This window comes from Nesoenas mayeri, assembly GCF_963082525.1.
Source record: "Nesoenas mayeri genome assembly, chromosome: 9".
Lineage (NCBI taxonomy): Eukaryota > Metazoa > Chordata > Aves > Columbiformes > Columbidae > Nesoenas > Nesoenas mayeri.
In genome coordinates, this window is record NC_137557.1 from 16425569 (window position 1) to 16447525 (window position 21957).

General features: G+C 44.7%; 1 protein-coding gene across 6 annotated transcripts in view; it reads right to left on the reverse strand.

Moving 5' to 3' along the window:
• Nucleotides 1-21957, reverse strand: part of UBXN7 (UBX domain protein 7) — a 34533-nt gene that overhangs the window by 6634 nt on the left and 5942 nt on the right. For all 6 annotated transcript variants that reach the window (XR_013922522.1, XR_013922523.1, XR_013922524.1 and 3 more), the window contains 8 exons: nt 21775-21842; nt 18780-18845; nt 15861-15973; nt 7256-7402; nt 6775-6865; nt 5807-5934; nt 4476-4869; nt 2431-2510 (listed from right to left, as the gene is read on the reverse strand). Coding sequence is in view for 3 of the 6 variants with exons in the window: in XM_080349816.1 (XP_080205942.1) it covers nt 2431-2510; nt 4476-4869; nt 5807-5934; nt 6775-6865; nt 7256-7402; nt 15861-15973; nt 18780-18845; nt 21775-21842 (1087 nt within the window). In the remaining 3 variants the exon portion in view is untranslated. The remainder of the gene's footprint in view (nt 1-2430; nt 2511-4475; nt 4870-5806; nt 5935-6774; nt 6866-7255; nt 7403-15860; nt 15974-18779; nt 18846-21774; nt 21843-21957) is intronic.

Genomic DNA, 21957 nt, shown 5'->3' on the forward strand with positions numbered 1-21957 from the left:
CAAACAAAATGACTCTGTGGTTCCACCAGCTTCCCCTGGCCACTTACTTGGGGCCAGATGACGGCATTTCTTTCACAAAGATGCACAGTGATGAGAGCTAATGCACACAGTTTACAGGGGAAATTTCATCTGGATATAAGGAAGGAATTATCTAATGTGAGGGAAATTAAACTTTGGAGAAAGTTGCTCAGAGAAGCGGTGGAATGTCCCTTGCTGGAAGAACTCACAGCTCAGCTTGGGCAGGCCCTGGATAAGCTCATCTGCAGCTCTGCTTTAACAGAGGGTTAAGAGCAGATGATCTCCAGGGATCCCTTTCAATCTGGACTTTTCCAAGATGTGATGCCTGCAGAACAACCAGGGAAATACCTGCACGGAGATTTCTTCTGAACTCATCCAAATCCACACACAAACCTTTGGTACGAGGAGACTGTTGCCTCAACCTCCTCTTTTACCCAGCCTGTTCTTTGCAGGTTACAACATGCGTGTCTAAAAAGTGGGTTTGACTTCTTTTCCAGGCAACAAGGAAGATCAAAATTCCCTTCCAAACCACTGTATTTAAAACTGCACTGCCCACATCGCCCTATTTAAAGGCCAATCTTTCCTGCACACCTTACAACATCTGGTAGACAATGAATTGTTCAGGTAACCAGTCAGTGATGCAGAGAAAGGTCTGAGCTGCTGAATTTAATTGCACACAATTAGCAATTGCTTCTATAAAAAAGCAGGATTGTCTTTTTTTTTTTTTCATTTCTTTGCTTGGGAGACAAAGGGTTGTGGTAATATTGGAAGCGTAACCATATCTTGGAGATAATGGCATACAAAGAAGCCACTCTTGATCGATAACAATGCGACAATTTGAAATAAAAGGTTTTAAAATACAGCCAGTGCTGTTGGGAGACCAATACTGTTAAAACTTCTGAAGTACAACTCTCTCCTTAAACAATTTCTCTTTCTAGTTCTGGGCAGCTTTACAATGGAAGCAACAAAGGGCTGGAAAAAAATCAGCATGGAAACGATGCTTGCAAAGAGACATCCGAGACTCAATCCTGATCCGACTGAAATGGCTTTAAAAGATCATATGATGTGTGCACAAAAGCTGCCTGTTCAGCTCTGCGATAAAAAGGTATCTATCTTTATCCACAAACCTTGACTCACCTAAGCTCCTCTGCTGACTGTACGGCACAGGAATCACATGCTGAGATTAACTGCCTGGAACTACCGCAGCCCATAAAAGCAGTTAAACCACAAGCCAGGATTATCAAAATACATCAATATTACACCTATGAATTATCCAAATAAAGTTTCAACAGTGCCACATGCTTAACAATACACCCAACTTGATTTAATAGACTGCTTTCAAAAAGCAGTTAAGATATAAAAGAGTATTTGGAAAAAAGAATAGAGACCAATCACTGCTATGACAAAGCAAGAACAAAGGTCTGGAAGTAAAGCTGATAAGACAGGTTTCGTTGTTTTCTACATTTCAGCCCAGGACTCCACCTACAACCTTACACTTGGTTTTGAGAGCTGACAGCACAAAGATAACTTCTTTTTTCCCCCTTTTATTTTCAAGCAAAAGAGTTAGGGATGAGAACATAAGCTTGAGACATCGCACACGTCCGGAGTGCTGCACACTTGGTGACAGTCTCGTTTTCTGCAAGAGATGTGGCACTTTTTTTCTAAATCTGCAGGAGATCCCTCTCAAGAGGCGTGCTTGTGCCTTCCCTAAGGCTCCAATAGGGAGCGATTGGGTCAATTACATTAAAGTGAGTTTAACCAGCCACTGCGTCATGAAAACTCACGGCTAACGGGAATACAGCCACCTCTTTACACGCTGATAAGCACCTCCAACGTTTCGACGGAAATGCCCTCCACATCAGCCTCTCCAAGGTTGTGAAAACACCTGAAGCACAGTAACTAAATTATATTTTAACAAATTCAGTTTGGGAGAACTTCCATCAAAGTCTGCGCTGCCATCCACATTCAGAAGGCAGCATGGAAGTACAGTGAAAAAGATGGAGAACAACAATGAAGAGTTTTGCCTTTGATTTTACTGCTGTTTGACCATGGGCAATGACTGAACTTTTCCATTTGGTAAAAAAAATAAAACACACAAATGCGTGGGCTGGGAGTATTTTATGGTACTTTAATGATCAATGCAAAAGTCATTTAGTCATTTTAGAAAGGAAACAAGGAGGTTTGGGACTGAGAAGGACACTGCAGCACACAGGCAACCCAAGGGGCAATGGAAACGTGCACAGTCAACAGAATCTGTTGATGGGAGGAACAACACAGAAAAAACACAACAAACGACAGTGTGAGCGAGACATCCCACTTGTACTAGATCCCATTTCAACGGTGCCACCACAGGAAAAGAAACTCTGGTTTCAGCTCTCTCCTACTCAAAGGGTCCCGATTAATGCCACTCACCAGAAGCTTAGCTTGTTCGGGCAGTGAAATTTGTTCCCTCTTTCCATCTGGATACCGGAGCATCAGCTGTGCCTTTGGTCCTACGCACAAAGTTACAAGTTAAGAAGCAGTTGAGCTTTCCTGTAGATTTTAGGCGCACGTTTTCCTGCACAGCGCAGCAGGGTTAGGCACTGGAGACAAACACAGGGTTCCAGTCTCTGACAACATCCTTCTACCACATGTGTTTGAAATACACACATCAAACTCAGGACTGTTTCAAGAATTAAGACTGAAACTGGTCAACATCCCCAGAGAATAGCACACCGTGCTACCCCTGCTTTGAGACAGGTCAGTGCATGAGCCCAATATTAATCATTTAGCTTAAGGAGATGCACATCAAATGCAATAGACTACTTAGAGATATGAGGTTGTATGATTTTTAATATAGTCTTTGATTCATGTTACTTAGTAGACTAGATTTACTAAAAATTTTAGCTCGTATTTACCAAAAGCAACTGCAGACCACGCTAAACGCCTGCAAGATAAAGTCCAGCTTGTGTTTTCCTGGGAAAAACGGAACTGATTGGGAAAACAACGATCCAAGGCCAACACAGAGACATCGCAGACATCTGCAGAGCAAGGCCTATTTTGCACTTTGCTAAGAAAGGATTTATCCAGACAAAACGGATATGGATCAAAACCAACTGCACAAAACAAAGGCCCACATGGAGTCAGGGAAAAAGGGTCCAACGGGGAGCAAAGGAGCTGGTGGTGAAATTTTGCTATTGGACTGGATCTTGGAGTGAATGGTCTGTAAAGATATAAAAGTCTGTAGTTTTCTATGCTCAGGTGGACCTCTGCGCAGGTGGCTCAGCTTGAGCCAGCCCTTCTGCTATTCTTTTCCATTAAATTTTTTATTGTCTGAGAATTTTGTCTCCTGAAATTCTGCTCTGCATATGGTTATCAGGCCTCACTTGAAAGTTTGCTGCTGGAGTACTAAAATACAGACTCCAGAGCGAATGGTTATCAGGGAAAGAGGAATCCTGACAGTTTGCACCGCAATGGATGCGGCCTTACCCGAAAGTTTGTGTCTGGGGCACCAAGACACACACTCTGGAGTGAACGGTTATCAGGGATGGAAGATGCCTGAAAGTTTGCTTTGTGAACAGGTATCAGGCTCCTGGAGAGAAGGTCAGCAGCATTCAGCTTCACAGAATCACAGAATTGACTGGGTTGGAAAAGCCCTCAGAGATCATCCAGTCCAACCCTTGGTCCAACTCCAGCCCATTGACTAGATCATGGCACTAAGTGCCATATCCAATCTCAGTTTAAAAACCTCCAGGGCCGGTGAGTCCAGCACCTCCCTGGGCAGCCATTCCAATGCCTGACCACTCTCTCAGTAAAGAATTGCTTTCTAATCTCCAGCCTAAATGTCCCCTGGCAGAGTTGAAGCCCATGGCCCCTTGTCCTATTGCTGACTGCCTGGGAGAAGAGACCAATCCCCACCTGGCTAGAACTGCCCTTCAGGTAGCTTGGTGTATTTCCCCCATGCAGTAAATAAAATAATGAAACCACCACCGAACTCTTTTAAGTCGCGCTTCTCTTTAAGAAATCTAAACATCGTTCTGCAGCAAGCAGAGCCCTTAATTCCTCCTCCACGACCAGCAGCCGAGTTAACGGAGCACAAAGTGGGGCTGGTGTTACTCCGCTTCTCTCCACCACGGGGGTAGAACATCTGCCATAGGCACCCGAGTTACACCCATGTGTACTCTACTCATGGACAAGGTCTCAAACCAAGCGACTCAAGCTCAGCGCCTGACACGACTCTGCAGTTCGTGGCATCGCTACGGCAAAGAGGTCCCTTCCAATCTCTAATATCCTGTGATTCTGTGAACATGATGCTGCCGGCAAGGTGAATCCCTCTAACATCTGGCACCAAGTAAGAGAGAAGATTTAGCTTTTCAAAACAAGAGATGAAACCGCGCTTGTCGGCGGATAAAGATTTTCAGGAGAAAATAGAGCAAAAGACTGACTGCTATTAAAAAAAAAAGGAAGCGGCAACTTACCATTCACATCCAGGCCCTGAAACGTACTTTCAGGCTTGTCAGTCGGCTCCTCCAGCATCCCCGCGTCCCCGCAGGGCAGCGCTCTGTGATTTGAAGTCGTCCCCGGGTCAGTCCTTGCAGGGGGCTCAGGCTGAGGCCGCCGGTTCTCCTCCTTTTTGTACCCCAAGTCCTTGTGCGGAGATTTCCTCAACTTGGCAGGAGCCTCTGATTCCTCCTCCTCCTCAGATCCGCAAACCGAAATAAACTCCTCACTTCCGGAAAAAAGCTCCGACTCTGACTCCTCATCTGACCGACTCTCCTGCTTGGCCTGCGAGGAATCGAAATGCGTCTCCTGTAACGAGGCTCTGATGGCAGCTTCCAACTGGCTGTCCTCGCTGGCATCGATGAGGCTCTCCTGTCGAGTACAGACAGAAATGCATCAAAATTGCTTTTAAATATATATTGAAAGATCAAGAGGACATCAGTCTTGCAAAGAGAAGCTACTAAACCTGTCAGGAACAAACGGCAGAAGCTACTCATGCTAAGACTACTTAATGTCTTCTCCTTGGAAGAAGAAGACCTTGAGACCACACCTGGAATCTTGTGTCCAGTTGCGGCCCCTCAGTTCCAGCAGGACAGGGAACTGCTGGAGAGAGTCCAGCGCAGCCACCAAGATGCTGAAGGGAGTGGAGCATCTCCCGTGTGAGGAAAGGCTGAGGGAGCTGGGGCTCTGGAGCTGGACAAGAGGAGACTGAGGGGGGACTCATTCATGGGGATCAATATGGAAAGGGGGAGTGTCAGGAGGATGGAGCCAGGCTCTTCTGGGTGACAATCAGTGACAGGACAAGGGGCAATGGGTGCAAACTGGAACACAGGAGGTTCCACTGAAATATGGGAAGAAACTTGTTGGGGATGAGGGTGGCAGAGCCTGGCCCAGGCTGCCCAGGGGGGTTGTGGAGTCTCCTTCTGTGCAGACATTCCAACCCGCCTGGACACCTTCCTGTGTAACCTCATCTGGGTGTTCCTGCTCCATGGGGGGATTGCACTGGATGAGCTTTCCAGGTCCCTTCCAGTCCCTGACATTCTGGGATTCTGTGGAGTTTCACACGGATTTTCCTCCCACACCTGCAGTTCTGTGACTGCTAAGCCCAGAACAAATGCCAAAAGCACAAACCACACCAAAAAATATTAGTTACTGTAAGAGAAGGCATTCTCGGGCACACCGTATTTTTGCACGCTCTTGCACTAACTCTGTTTATCGTGCTGCACGGGAAGCAGTGCAGCTGCATAAAGACAAGCTGGTGTTTTTTATTTCAGCTTACTCCAGCCCTCCTAGAAGGCCCCGTACTTACTGAACGAGAGCATTTTTGGGGAGGACTGGTAGAATGGCCGTCCAGCTGTCCATGCTCACTCAGGAACCCGGTCACTTGATCCAAGAAAGACGTCACGTCCAGCTGGTGCCACTCCACTAGTTTCTGGCCTAGGGAACAAAAGGTGTCACAAAACGTCATTTCAGTACAAGATCGCAGCTTAGCGGGCAAACACTCGTCCATTAACTGCTGCCATTTACATCTTGGCAAACAGCATTTGCTTCCGTAAGTAAAGTGCTAAGAGGAGAATCCTAACTTCAGTTTCATTAAGTCAAATAGCAAGAAATCCCAGCTCTGATTCCAGACATGATTACTTCAGTCCTGAGAAGTGGGAGACCAGACTATTCATACAGTTGCGTTTTATGATGATAAAAAAAGAAAGGGTGTTGTGATCCAAAAGAAAAGGTAACGATTTCAAAAGAGCTGGAGGGGGGAGGTAGAAGTTTGACTGTTCACGTTAATGTAGCTGAAACAAAAAAGAAAACCAAAGCTGGAACAGTATTTCAAAATGAAGATGCAATGTAATAAGTCACCACTGAGTGTCACATAGCCACTGTGCAAGGAGTATGAAGCAGATTCATGTAACACTTACATGAATATTGTAGTTTATTCATCATATGATTTCAAGTAGCTTTTAAAAGGATACTTAAAAATTAACTTCAGAGCTTCACCACCAGGTGGTACTACTTTCACTTTCTAAATTATATGAGTAAAATCACCCAATACACAAAATTCCAGCAAACCCTGGGAGTTTTATTCCCTTAGTTCCTCCAAAACATTCCACTTCACTTTTTCAGGGACAACAAGGTCTCCCAGAGAGCAAAACAACGTAACCGGGATCATTTGGCTGAATATAACACACACTGCGGAAGACGGTTTTCTAGCCTAAAACTGTCAGTCTTTCTCCTGGAACATTTAAACTGCAGGTAATCAAGTGTCACTTATCTTACCCGTCCTGGGATCCAGGATGGAGACGTAAGGGAAATCGGCTAATTTATAGAACTGTATGTATCTCTGTCCCTCCTCGCTGTCATGGTACACCTACAAAATACCACGGGTGAAGCAAATTACTGGGTAGACAGGGAACACAAACAAACTGCACCTTGAAAACGTACAAAGTTTTTCCTCTATTTCACAGTAGACGCTACAAACAGTACGTGCAGCTGTCAGTAATTCTGACAAGCTGAAAATATGTCCCTAATGCTCCACGTATTAGGGGTATGAAGTAACATCTAGAATGCACAAATGAAAGGCAGTTTGTGCTTTCAAATGCATATCCATGAACTACATTTACATCCATAAACTATATCTCCGTGAGCTACTGTATCTTTTCTGCAAGTTCACAACAGTGCCATTTTATTTTTAAAAGTCTGGTTTGTTTGCTGTCCCATCTACACCAAGTTACCTGCGTGGCCCCAGGAAAATTCTCACCTGCCAAAAAATGAAATGCTCGCGGATGATGTTCTTTACGGCTTCGTTGCTCCAGACATCGCGGTTGAGACACTGACAGGCAAAATCTTGCACGTTCTGAATGTTTATCATGAGCCATTTGTTCTGCATCTGACCACACTCCTTGGCCTGGAAGCAGAGAGAGAGCTGCGTTAGATAAAACCGAGGCGCCAGACACAACCAACGATCAGTGATGGTTTCTAGCGCTGTCGGGTTTTTCACCAAAACCCCTTTGCAGGGAGAAAGATGGACAGTGATAGTGAAAAGGCATCCAAAAACCAGAGGGCAGGGCTGAAAGACCTGCTTTAAATGAGACTGTTTGAATTAATTACAGAATCACACTGACGAACTGAGCCAAGCGCAGAGTGGGGAAAAGCAACTTGGGGATGGGGACATGGGGACGCTGGATGAAGTTATTTGTTCGGGAAAGAGCGTAGTCAATCGAACTGATCTGACAACAAAGACCTGCTCGTTCTAAAGCTAAACCAGTGGATCATCTAATTAGGTAGGTTGCATAATTATTCAACAGGACCCCCTCTCTGCGTGTTTTTCTCTCCGCGTTTTGAGTTACTCTATCACTGCACAACTGCCAAATGAGCCACCCCTTCTTATCGTGATGCTCGTTATCCGGACTGCGAGTGGGGAGGAAGGCAGGAAGAAATCTTACTGGTTTTGAGTCACAAAGCTGGCACTGTCTGATTGCTCGCTTGCAATTAATGGTAGGAGTTTGATCAAGAATGTAATTCTGATCGCTGAACTGTCATACCTGTTGGAAAAAAGAGGGCTATATCAACAGCAGGAATGCGCTCACCACCTGCACAGACTGGAACTAGCACATGAACTCCTTTTCCTTTTAAAAAAGAAACAAAAGGTATTTATTGGTAAGTGTGTTGGTAATGCACTTAGCAAAGGAATTAGGATGATGTTGCTGTTTTGGGCGATATTTTGTTCCCCAAACCAATTTTTTGTTTTAATTTTAAAATGAATTTTAGCCAGTGCACTTTAGAACCGTCAGTCTGTCCAACGGGTGATGGACAGACATGGGAACCCCACACACTTATTAACTCCACAAGGTAAAAAAATCTCAGTCAACAAAATTGAACTGTGTGGCCAAGCGACCTGCACAGCTAATTTTATTTTACTCAAAGGAAAAAAATATGGATGTAGAAGCATGGAATAGTCCTCCTGTTCTCCCAAGGGACCTCGCGCTAACCACTCACCACTAATGCTATGGTGTCAGAATTCAGTATTTGCTCACCAGGAGAGAAAAGTGGGGCAGATGACGCTTAATGGTAAGGGTCTTAAATATAGGCATTATGCTTTTATTGACAATACCTGGTTTGAGCTAACTGTGGATTTGGAGAACTAATTCTAAGAAATCAGTTTAAAAGGAGGCCTAGAGGTACCGCCCAAGTTTAAAGGGAACAAAAATCCTTGTTATCTGAGCCAATTGGATTGCCTTAGTCCTGTGTTCTAATGTAATCCACACTGGATTAAAAGAACAAACCCAAAAATACATAACTAGAAAGCTGGAAAGCGTATCGCACTCTCCTACACTTACTCTGTATATTTTTCAACATTAGTGAAAAGCTGGCTCTACCTCTCCCCCATGCTAAGGACCTCAAAGGATGCAAAGCAGGGAAATCCACACAGAGCATTTGCAAAGAGGAGTTTTCACCTATAGTGGCAGGTACAGCTTTTGAAACTACTTTAAACTTCCTTCTAGAAACAAAGGGCTTCACATTGAACATTGAAAAAGGACACGGTGAAATTGCTGCCGTCTCACACCCGCGCGGCTCGGCTCTTGCACAGCTACTGGGGTTTTTCAGAGGTGGGAGGAAGGAGAAGAGTGTGGCAGGAAGAATGGCTGCGGATTTGGTGATCATATTGGTGGGTCGTTTTGGTAAAGTGACAAAAGAACAAAGAAAGTGACAAAAAGAGCTGGCTCGTGTATCCCAAAAGCTGTGCCTGATGGCTTTAGATCCACCGTTTCCAACAGCAGCTGTCCCCCATTTCTCCTCCTCTGAGATATAAACTACGGCAGAGCAAGAACTTTCAAAGAAAAGAGGTAGTGGATCTCAGATACAAACCAAAATCAATCTGCCTCAAGTTTACCCTTACCCTTTCTACCCCTTCACGTTTTTCAGCACTATGACAACTTACAGCACCAAAACAGAAACCTGGTTACAGAATCCCAGGGTGTCAGGGACTGGAAGGGCCCTGGAAAGCTCATCCAGTGCAACCCCCCCCATGGAGCAGGAACACCCAGATGAGGTTACACAGAAAGGTGTCCAGGCGGGTTGGAATGTCTGCAGAGAAGGAGACTCCACAACTCCCCTGGGCAGCCTGGGCCAGGCTCTGCCACCCTCACCCCCAACAAGTTTCTTCTCATCTTTCAGTGGAACCTCCTGTGTTCCAGTTTGCACCCATTGCCCCTTGTCCTACCATTGGTTGTCACCCAGAAGAGCCTGGCTCCATCCTCTTGACGCTCCCCCTTTCCATATTGATCCCCATGAATGAGCCACCCCTCAGTCTCCTCCAGCTCCAGAGCCCCAGCTCCCTCAGCCTTTCCTGGTTAGACAGTATGTGAAACAGGTCTTGTTTTACACTCAGTACTGGATCTCTTGAGATAACCTCTAGCTCTTGCACCACTAAAATAATACGTTTGCCTCTTGTTTGACTTCTCTGAACTGTGTACTGTTTATCGATTTGGTGGTGGTTCTTCCTTGCTCAGCTTTGTGGAGCTTTGCTGCTCCCATAGTCAGCAGAGAGAACCAAGAAAGCAGAGCTGGCACCTTGTGACCCTCCAAACATGCTGATCAACATGATTCAGCTGGGAAGATAACGGGCGACAGTAAGTCAGAGCACGGGATATCTAACAAGAAATATCCCATTTTAGCTACACTCACAATTCTTGCCCAGGCCAGGGCATACAAACTTCCATCAACCATCCACTCCTGTGCCCAAGGTGCATCTGCAGGCCAGGCCAGAAGCACCTCGTGCAAAGACAGTTTCACGATTTGAGTGCACTATCGGCAGGTTTGCTGATGACACCAAGCTGGGAGGAGCAGCTGACACTGGAAGCTGTGCTGCCATCAGAGACCTGGACAGGCTGGAGAGCTGGGTGAGAAATGTAATGAAATGTAATGAAAAAGAACAAGGGCAAGTGCAGAGTCTTGAATCTGGGTAGGAACAACCCCAGGTTCCAGTGTAAGCTGGGGAACGAGCTGTTGGAGAGCAGTGTAGGGGAAAGGGACCTGGGGGTCCTGGGGACAGCAGGGTGACCATGAGCCAGCACTGGGCCCTTGTGGCCAGGAAGGCCAATGGTACCTGGGGTGGGTTAGAAGGGGGTGGTCAGTAGGTCAGAGAGGTTCTCCTGCCCCTCTGCTCTGCCCTGGGGAGACCACACCTGGAATCTTGTGTCCAGTGGTGGCCCCTCAGTTCCAGCAGGACAGGGAACTGCTGGAGAGAGTCCAGCGCAGCCACCAAGATGCTGAAGGGAGTGGAGCATCTCCCGTGTGAGGAAAGGCTGAGGGAGCTGGGGCTCTGGAGCTGGACAAGAGGAGACTGAGGGGTGACTCATTCCTGGGGATCAATATGGAAAGGGGGAGTGTCAGGAGGATGGAGCCAGGCTCTTCTGGGTGACAACCAATGGTAGGACAAGGGGCAATGGGTGCAAACTGGAACACAGGAGGTTCCACTGAAAGAGGAGAAGCAACTTGTTGGGGGTGAGGGTGGCAGAGCCTGGCCCAGGCTGCCCAGGGGGGTTGTGGAGTCTCCTTCTCTGCAGACATTCCAACCTGCCTGGACACCTTCCTGTGTAACCTCATCTGGGTGTTCCTGCTCCATGGGGGGATTGCACTGGATGAGCTTTCCAGGGCCCTTCCAGTCCCTGACACTCTGGGATTATGTGAATGACTAGATTAACTTCCAAACTACTGCCGCTCTCTTTGTACAAAGAGAAAACAGTCGTATCAGTTGTAAAGCAGGGTGCAGGTGGCAAAGTTTTAGCTTGTAAAATGAGTAAACGTCACATAGACGGATTTGAAACTCTGCAATATGATGTACACAGAAGTACTGAAATCCTAATGAGTGTCAAGCACAGAACTGCACACACCAGAACTATCTCCTCCCTAAACAAGAACTGAAAATTAAGTCAATTTGGTGTGTACCCCCCAACAAATCAAATCCTATCTCCCATCACATGCATGGGGATATCCTCTGCAATCCTCAAAAGCAATCTTTGACATTAGAACAAAACCATGGTGTTTTTAAATAAATAACACACCAAACATGCCTTGTATTTCCTAGACTCCACTGATTTATCCCTAGTAGATTCCACTCTGAAGCTTAATACAAATTAAAGCTCGGTATTTCCGGCAGGAAATCACAGTTCAAAATGTCTTGTGCAATCTTAACTGACTCTTAACAGTCCAATCACGTAACGCTCCTCAAACACAGACATTTTAGTGACACTGTGCATTTAAGCCCTGAAAGTTTCTTTGAACTTTTCTAATAAGGAAAAAGGTTCAGGTTAGCATCTCACTGGTTTACGTAGCACCGTTCCACCAGGTCACTAACACCTCGTGGCTCAGCTGCGTGTTCAGAACGCAGGATCAGATTTGCAGATTTTCTGTATCAAGTATTTTTCAGCACATTGCTCCGGTGTAATGAAGTTAATCACACGCTTAACTTTAGCAGCACGGCGATCAGGAGTTGTTCTGTATGTGGAGCATGCTGCTCTGTCACCAATTGCAAGTACAAAATAAAATGAATGGTGCTCAACACTTGGAAATGTCTCTCCAATGGAAGGTAATTCTCACCTGCGCTTAAAAGCTGGTATTACTGAGTTAATGAAATGGCAACTTTTTGTACCTTACTGATAACAAAAATTCTTTGTAACTGAAGAAAAATGAGATTTCTTGGTGAAAGACAAAGATAACGAAATCTACTTACTATGAAAATCAACCTTGGAGTACCCAAAGAAGAGCAACAAATATAAATGAAAACATGAGCGAGCTTATTAAGACCAGTTGGCCCCACTCTTGCTAAGTTTGAATAAAGTCATAAATCCTAAATGATTCTATGATACATGTACGTGGCACAACACTGGTAGAATGTTCTTGCAGAGCTCTCCAAACATTATATAATAATAAGAAACCCCACTTAGATTAACACTAAACTACAAGAGCATCAAAATCACAGTATTTAGTCCTTGATACTTTGAACATGACAAACATCTCTGATTTATTATATAGTTTATATATGTTTATCTAAGCAGACAGAGAAGGAAGAAGCTAGTGGCAGCTTGCTAGAGATGAATTTTGAGAGACTCTGGTCATTGGATCCATGGAAAGGGAAAATGGCCAACAAACAGAAAAGCCGAAGATTTTTATGGCAAGGAAGCTGAGGAGCAGCAGTTTGAAATGAAGGGGTTCCATGGGACAAGGAACTGCACCAGAATACAAACAGGTGAATACCAATAAGGGTACACGTCTTTCCATTTGAGTTAGTGCACAGAACAGGACAAGGTATATACACAAACTGCTTCCCGCCACCCTGTTTGTTTGAGATTTTACTCTGCTTCCCCGAAAATAAGACAGGGTCTTATATTAATTTTTGCTCAAATAGATGCATTAGGGCTGATTTTAAGGGGATGTCGTATTTTTCCGTGAACAACAATCTGCATTTATTCTTGAACAAGAAATCTGCATTTATTCAAATACAGTCATATCATCACATTCTGGAACTTGAACATAACTCTCTAACCCTGAATTCCATCGTGAATTTCTTTTGACTCCCTTTAGAACCACTGGCCTCAATTTCTCATTTCCTTAAGCGAGCGCCTCTTGCCCACATCACCTGCTCGTAGCGCAGCAGCAACACAACTGTTAGTTGTCTGTTTTTCTTGCTGAAGGGTCCATCTGTCCTGCTGCATTCTAGTGCCAATTAATTTTACTTTTTTACAAATATAGCTGCCTGGACACTATTTAAATGGACTTTTTAAAATGAACTGTAACTAGGGCTTATTTTTGGAGTAGGGCTTATGTGAAAACCTTGAAGCACTCCCCCCATGCTTAGCAGAACAAAGACCTTGTTATGCCTTAAACGTCTGGTTTTTTGTTACTTTGGGAGGAAGACAGAGATGACACCTCATCTTTCCTGAAGTTTTATGGCCATGGAGGTAGACACCTTGGAAGATAAGGACAATTAACAGTGTTGCTGTAAAAGGTCTCATAGCCTAATTGGGATGATAGAGATGAACCATCTGCAGGACAACCAGCTACCAGAAGAAACCACAAACCAACAGCTACCCCTGATGGGCAAGACAACTCACTTCTGGTCAATACCATGAGCTTTCCCCTAGTTTGAAGACCCCAGACCCATTTCCAGAAGAGTCTTCCTAATGAGCATGAAGAGCAAGCAGAGGGAGGAGATAAGCCGCCCCCTCCTATCTCACATGTAAATGAACTGGGTTATAAAACAACCTCACATATGATACAGGTTGGCAGCGTGTAAATCTTCAACGCGTCCTCCACTCCAGAGGTCGTCACGGGACCGATGTACCTGTGGAGTGGTGACATCTTCCTCTCCCTCTCTGTCTCTCTCTATCTCCCTTTCTCTTTCTGATATCTTAGTTGTCCTCTTCTCTCTCTGTTCCTTTTTCTTAAACATATAAAGTAATATCATTGTAAGTTCTGCTGCTAAAGCCTTGTTAAGTTTTGCATTACAGTTACTAATTGTTGCCAATCTACCATTTTTAAAAGGGCTTTTGCTGTAAATGTATTGATAAGTTCTGTGGTGCTATGACATAGTTTTGCCAAGTCACTGACTGCTGTAATTTGTATTCCACCATGTGCTTTTAGTAAATTCACAATTGGACCCCTGGAGTGATTGTCTGTCATTCACTTTGCATTGCTGTGCAGAATTACCCGGGGTTAACTCACACCTGATTTCATCTGTTGAGTCAGGGCACGTGTCGCATTCAGAGTTAACTCATCCCTCATCCCATCTGTTGGGACGGGACAACTTATATTTTGAGCATCCTCAAAAATCCTGAAAAATCATGCTAGGGCTTATTTTTGGGGTAGGGTTTATTTTTGGGGAAATGAGGTAGGACAATCAAATCTATCAATCAGTTATTTCACTCTCTGATAGGACTTTGGACTGTGGTGGCTGCCACAGTCACCATTGCTAAAGTTTTCAGCAAGGCAGGAGGAACGATGGACACACATCTGTGTCACAGTGAAGGTCACAGGGCACTTGCGGACTGTACGTGTTCAAGTCTGGAGCAGCACCGGCCATTTTCATGGCAATTCCCTTTATTATCACCGTTAACCGCGCATTTGCTCTGAACAAAGGGCTTGGAGGACACGACACAATCTCGTCTGGAGTAAATCCTAAACCACACAACACAAGGCAGAGATGCCTCAACACCAACTACTTCAACCTGCTCTCATCACACCAAATCACTCACCGAGGATGTAGAAACTCCCTGTTAACACCCTGCCAAACCTGGAATTCTGTTAGAAGGTTAAACATATGGAGGGCACTGTCAGCACACAGGAATTAGTGACAAGCCAAGCGACCCGTAGTGATTTTTGAAGCATAAAATGAGAGCTGAGGCCAAGAGGACGAAAGCTGGAAACTCAATAAAGGCACACAGCGCTTCTCTAAAAATTCCCCAGCAGTGCTCTCATGGTTGGAAAATGTGCAAAGAATGGAAATAATCTTTGTGTTCAGCTCACCAAGCCAGATCTCCAGCACTGTTTGCAAAATCTGTACTGCACCATTCGATCATTAATTTGCATTCTCATGAAATCACCATAGAATAACCATCATCAATCTCAGCTACTTAAAGATAAGCAGGTGGAAGTTCAGTAGTAACTGCGACTTCTGAAGAATAACTGAAAATTATAGACTCAAAAAATAAAAATATATACCAATTTCTATATTCTCTAATCATTAGTTAAGTCGCTGATCCATATCATAATGTATGACTAGATCCACACAGGCAGAAAAGGTGACACCTGAAATTATTTAAGGCTAACGGTCCCCTCCTCAGGCAGATAATCTCTTGGATATGTTTTCCATCACTACCAGATGCAAAAGGCAACCGCTGTGGTTGCACAGAAGAGCAAGATCTCGAATAAAGTCAGAAAACCAGAAAGCTCTTTGCCGTGGTACCATAACTCCGCCTGAGATTATTCACAGGGCTGTGCCACAAACTCTCCAGCCCTTTGCGAAGTTCTGGCTCACCCCTCAAAATAAATCTTATTTCAGCCTTTTCTGTACTGTGCCACACAGAGATACTCCAAGGGGTGCAATTTTCCCATTTTGACAAGCTTCCTTTGTGCAGCAAAGTCTTCCAAGTGTGATTTGCCACACTGAAATACGAGCAGTTAAGTCCTTCAATAAGTCACTGACATTTCCATATGCGGCCCATCAAATATTTACCACTATATGGTCCTTTGTAACTTTCTGATCATCCAACATATGGATCCACACACACCAGCAGCCTGGCACAAGGTTTCCACACCCCATGCAGTCATCATAGGAGGAATTGCGGCTAAATTCCCCAACTCACCGTTTCAAAGCTGCCTTTGTGCATCAGGTCGATGGGAGGCCTGAAGAGGTCGGCAAGAGTGGTGAGTTTCTTATCCACCGCCCCTCCGTTCCGTAGCTCCTGCTCCTGCCGAACTGCACAGCCCCAAGAGGAAAGGAAGCTCGGTCAGACAAAATACTCACAATATGGATTTATTGTATGTCACACACAAAACTTTGGTACTGAAGTCACAAGGTCAGACCACACTGAACAAGATAAGCTGCTACGTAAGGTAAGAATCCCACTTGCCCCAGCTTTCTCAAGCACTTTTAAAAAATATCTTAATAAATATAAGTAGCAGCAGAGGGAGTCATAGGACACTATTTGAAAACAAATGAGAAATAAAAACGAACCCAAAACCTGACTTGCCCCAGCAATGCTTTTAAAAAGGGAAACCGAGATAGATTGTACCATCATGGAGCGGAATCCATTTGAGGCCTGTATCTAGTGCAGTGCCTCAGGGGGCAGTACTGGGACCAGTATTATTCAATATATTCATCAGTGACTTGGATGAGGGAACAAAGTGACTGTCAGCAAGTTTGCTGATGACACCAAGCTGGGAGGAGTGGCTGACACTGGAAGCTGTGCTGCCATCAGAGACCTGGACAGGCTGGAGAGCTGGGCGGGGAGAAATTTAATGAAATAGAACAAGGGCAAGTGTAGAGTCTTGAATCTGGGCAGGAACAACCCCAGGTTCCAGTGTAAGTTGGGGAACAAGCTGTTGGAGAGCAGTGTAGGGGAAAGGGACCTGGGGGTCCTGGGGACAGCAGGGTGACCATGAGCCAGCACTGGGCCCTTGTGGCCAGGAAGGCCAATGGTACCTGGGGTGGGTTAGAAGGGGGTGGTCAGTAGGTCAGAGAGGTTCTCCTGCCCCTCTGCTCTGCCCTGGGGAGACCACACCTGGAATCTTGTGTCCAGCTGTGGCCCCTCAGTTCCAGCAGGACAGGGAACTGCTGGAGAGAGTCCAGCGCAGCCACCAAGATGCTGAAGGGAGTGGAGCATCTCCCGTGTGAGGAAAGGCTGAGGGAGCTGGGGCTCTGGAGCTGGACAAGAGGAGACTGAGGGGTGACTCATTCCTGGGGATCAATATGGAAAGGGGGAGTGTCAGGAGGATGGAGCCAGGCTCTTCTGGGTGACAACCAGTGACAGGACAAGGGGCAATGGGTGCAAACTGGAACACAGGAGGTTCCACTTGAACATGAGAAGCAACTTGTTTGAGGTGAGGGTGGCAGAGCCTGGCCCAGGCTGCCCAGGGGGGTTGTGGAGTCTCCTTCTCTGCAGACATTCCAACCCGCCTGGACACCTTCCTGTGTAACCTCATCTGGGTGTTCCTGCTCCATGGGGGGATTGCACTGGATGAGCTTTCCAGGGCCCTTCCAACCCCTGACATCCTGGGATCCTGTGATCATCACTTTTACTCAGAATATTTCTATTCCAATATTTCTACTTCTTGCAATTCCAAAGAAAAACAAACAAACAAGCAAAAAAATCCACTACAGACTTGGCTGACATGCAAAAATATCTTTGGATGTTTATATCAAATTTCTGCTCTCTCCAGAATAGACTCAGGATGCCACTGTCTCTTTCAGGGTTTTCAGATTTGTTTATCCCCAAGTACCACACTTGGAGTAGGTTTCTTTTAGTGGTACGAATTCCATTCAAAATAATACAGAATATATTTCCTACATACACACAGTCATATACAATGAAGGTAAATCACAGTAACCTCTTACCTAAAAATGCAGTGGTACAATGTATTTTATGGAATGGAGTCGAGTGAAAGGGGGAATAACCATCCCACGACCAAAAAGTTCCAGAAGCTGTCAATGGGCCATAGTATATAAACCATTTTTGAGCAGACACTGGATCTCCACAGGGAAGAAAAAAATGTCAGTGGATCAGGCCTGGGAGCCAGGAAATAATCCTGATTTTCATGGCCAGGGCCACTTGCTTTTTCACAAACAGCCAGTGATATTCATCTATAAATTTTTACCAAAAAGCATAATAAAGTTCCATCATAAACACTTGCAATGGTTTTACATATCGCGCATCTCTAAATGTCTTATAACATTATAACATTATAATTATAATTAACATTATAATTATAATATTATAATGTCTTATAACAAGTGGAGATGAGAAGAACATTTCAGACTACAATGATTCTGTAAATGGTGTATTTTCAGTTGCCAGTGACTTTACTACTTGACAAATTCATTACTGGAAAACCCTGACCAAACCTGTCAGGGGAAAGAAAGTAGATGTGGATGCTTATTTTCAATTTGGCATCAAACAGCACGTGTAAATAACACCCAGTGCTTTGCCATTTGGAGATCTGTGTATGAGCTGATAGGGGGTGGTTAAGAGCAATTAAATTAATGAGAACCTTGTGCATGTCCAAGGAAGAAGCGTCAGGGCTACTCAAATCTAATTCAAGTGCCAGAATGACCACTGGCTAGCCAAGAAAAATTCAGTGGATGAACTTAATTTCTGTGTAGGTGTTAGATTCTTCCCTCCTTTTAATTCACCGGAGCAGAAAAAAGGATTTTTTGAGAGTTACCAAGAAAATATTTGCCATAGGAAAGCAGACGGAACACACTGTCTGCAGGTTTTGTTTCTGTATGGACCAGCATCTTCACCACCTGCTTTGTGTGTCCATTACTCTACTTTCCCTTCAGCCACATCAGAACGAGAAACTAACAACCTTATCTATGAGCAAACAGTACTGACACTACAAAACCGAACAGCCTAATAACGTTATTGAAGAAATGTTTCTGCTATACAGTAGGCAATTTAAAAACCATTCAAGAATGTAAAGCTGGTATAGCCTACAATGGAAACTATTTTTCCATCTTGCATTAAAAACCAGAACCTCCAGCTTACTGATCAATAGACACTTACTGGTTTCTGTTTGGAAATCCCGAAAACCATCAAATATTGAGCGCGCAGGTCTGCGTCTTTTAGGAGCTATGGGGAAAGAAAAAAGTATTTAAATTATTATTTTAAAAGGATGCTATCAGTATATTTACATATTAGTACTCTCCATCATGTGTGGACAACAGAATAGGAACCCCAAGCCTGAATGATGGGGGAGTCGATCACTGTGCAGTGCAAGTTCCCCCACAGCATCAACGTATCCCAATTCCAGTCAACATTTTTGTCAAAGGCCTTCAAGCAGATGAAAAACTTCAAAAGATTAAGGCCCATGGAATAATATTTTCTTTATTAGGAAACACATTTGTTTTTTTCCGCAATTCATTTCTATTCTTTTCTAATATCTTAGCCAGGTCCTATCCCAACTTCTTGGCTGGCCTGGCAACAGTCAAGCTCTCCCACTGGATTCAGCATCACCATCCACAAGGAAACCTTCAGCATGGCTCATGTGCAGCTGTGCAGAGACAGCGGCACAGGCAGATAAACAGTATTTTCGGTACTATTCCAGTTAAAACCTGTGGTACAGAACAACCACTGTACTACAGATGCTAAAACTGCCCGCCAAGACTTGCTCCAACCATTGCTCTGCATTACTGTTAAATGAAAGCAGAACGTTCTAACGTAGAACTTTCAAAGCCTCATTGTTACAAGACATAATAAAGTAAAATAAATAGAACGTATACCCACCGAAAATCTGTAGTAAGAAAACAATATTTATCGTGAGAAAGCGCGACCTGTGCACAGCTCACACAAGTACCTCCAGAATGTTATTTCAGAGACCTTTCTGGATTAGCACATGCGTTTTTCACCGTGTGCAACGCCAAGGGCAAAGAACGGAATACAGCTCTTATTCCTTGTGTTCTTCTCACACAGAGCACCAAGGAAAGAACCAGCGCATCCCGTACAGAATGGCACAGAAAAAGAAAACCCGAATGAGGAATAATGTAATGCCTCTCCAACTCTGGTAAGTAACACCTCTTTCATCTCTAAATGTTTAGGTGCAAGCACAAGCCGTTAAAGACAACTTCAGAGCACCTTAAACTACAACTAACAACTCAGCAAACGCAGCATTTCCCTTGCCAGGCGGCTGAAGATGTTCACAGTAGCCCAGGTAGAGGTTTTTCTGATATCCTCTGTAGTGCAACATGGGATTCACGCATCTGGCAGAGAACAAATGCTGGGATCATCTCTTCAACTGGAAGAAAATCCAAGCTCAACTCAACACTGTTAAAAGCAGCAAACAGCACGTTTCCTGTTTTGAGGTTAGAGCTGAAAAGACCAAGTGAAGTACAATAACTCTGCAGTTTCAGCTGGTTTGACAGGCTGCATCACGTTATAAAGAGACATGGCATTAGTGAGTGTATCAGCACAGGAGGCCATCGCTGAACCAGATCAGTGTGTCTGAGATCAGGGTGTGACAGGTGAGTAGGACGGGACCAAGAACCAGGGTCAGCAAATCCTACTCTGGCACTTCTTAGATTCTTGAATCCATAGGAATCTAAAAATCTTCGTCAAAAGGTCTGTTGTGTCACAAAGAAAGCCAGAGGAACACGCTGGTGCAGCATATTCAGAGAGCCCCCAGCAGTGCAACCACCTCGGGAACCACCGCTCAGCTCGTGCGTCCTGGTTAAGACTTCCCGGATGTTGAAAAAAAGGATCAAGAGAAAAACAGTTCCAGGGTAAACCTGAAGCTTGGCCTCCTTCTCCTTTCTAGCACAGGAACTAAACAACAGAAAAAGCATTTCCTATGGGTATGAGGCCACTTTAAAGATGAGCACTTGAATGCCCTTCCTGGATAAGAAAGGCAAGACGCTCAACTCACGTGACACAGCAAAAGCCAAACGGACAGGCAGAAGCTGCCTGGAGGAGGACAGATTCTCACAAGGATAAAGGAAATAAGCGTAAAAAAAAGAGCCTTAGGAGTCCGTACTAACATGGACACCATATAAAAGGAGGGGATAATACAGCAGGTCATCCAGTCTTGCTACAGAAGTTCCACCCCGGTGCTGCTGTAAAAGAACCACTAAAGAAAGATGGTTTGAGATGGAGGTTTTGAGATCCAGTGCGTTTGTGCAGTACAGAACCCAGGGAATGGCAGAAGATGTGCCAGGGAGGGTCAGTGGGACATGAAGAAAAGGTTCTTCACCCAGAGGTGCTGGACACTGAACAGGCTCCCCAGGGAGGTGTCACGGCCCCAACCTGACAGCGTTCAAGAAGAGACTGGACAACGTTCTCAGACACACGGGGTGACCTGTGGGGTTGTCATTGCAGGGACAGGAGTTGGACTCCATGATCCTTGTGGGTCCCTTCCAACTCAGGACATTCTATGAATTCTACATGAGCACAAAAGAGTGTTTTAGACAAGCACCCAAAAGAAAACAGCATTTCCATCACCTGCCTCCTTGGAGCAAAAAAGAAGTTTCAAAAGCAAAACTGATAAACAGCTTCAGAAAACAAACAAGAAAAATAGTCGTGTGGTGCACTTTAAAGAGCAAATTAAATTCCTAAATGAGAAACGGAGAAAAACAATGAGTAATCACACAGTTCAGCCTTTCTTTCTGATACGTTCTCTCCCAGAGAAGTGTGCATTTGTCCTCTTCATGTGCATCTGTCCTCTTCATTTTTGCTCAAGCTTTTACCCCACCATGCTGAACACCTTCCCAACAGCATCACTCGGTTCTGAACCCCCAGAACCCAGGTGTACACTGATCACAGCTAATTGCCTCACCAAGTCACCCGAAACTGGAGTTAGTAAATTGGTACCGTCGAGAACATGCAAGGTTTTCAACAACACTGCTATGTTTCCAAGTAGGCAATCACGTTACATGGCAGGGAAAAAAACCACAACACAATCAAAATACATAAAATGCTTCCTTCATATTCAGGAAGTTGGTTTTCATTTTGTCACTTAGCCCATTTCAAGGTAAAGAAAAAATAATCCAAAATAAGAACACAAGCCTACCTCCAAACAAGGGCTCAGGCTCTACTAAGATTTCCTGTTTTTGAGGAATTGGAGCTCGTACTTCATCCCTGTCAAAGGGGAAGGAAAAATATCAAAATCAGAGAGATGATAATATTCCAAGTACTACATAAACCACATCCTATTGTGCTCCTGCAACTTGAAGCAGCTAAGGATGCTGCTGGA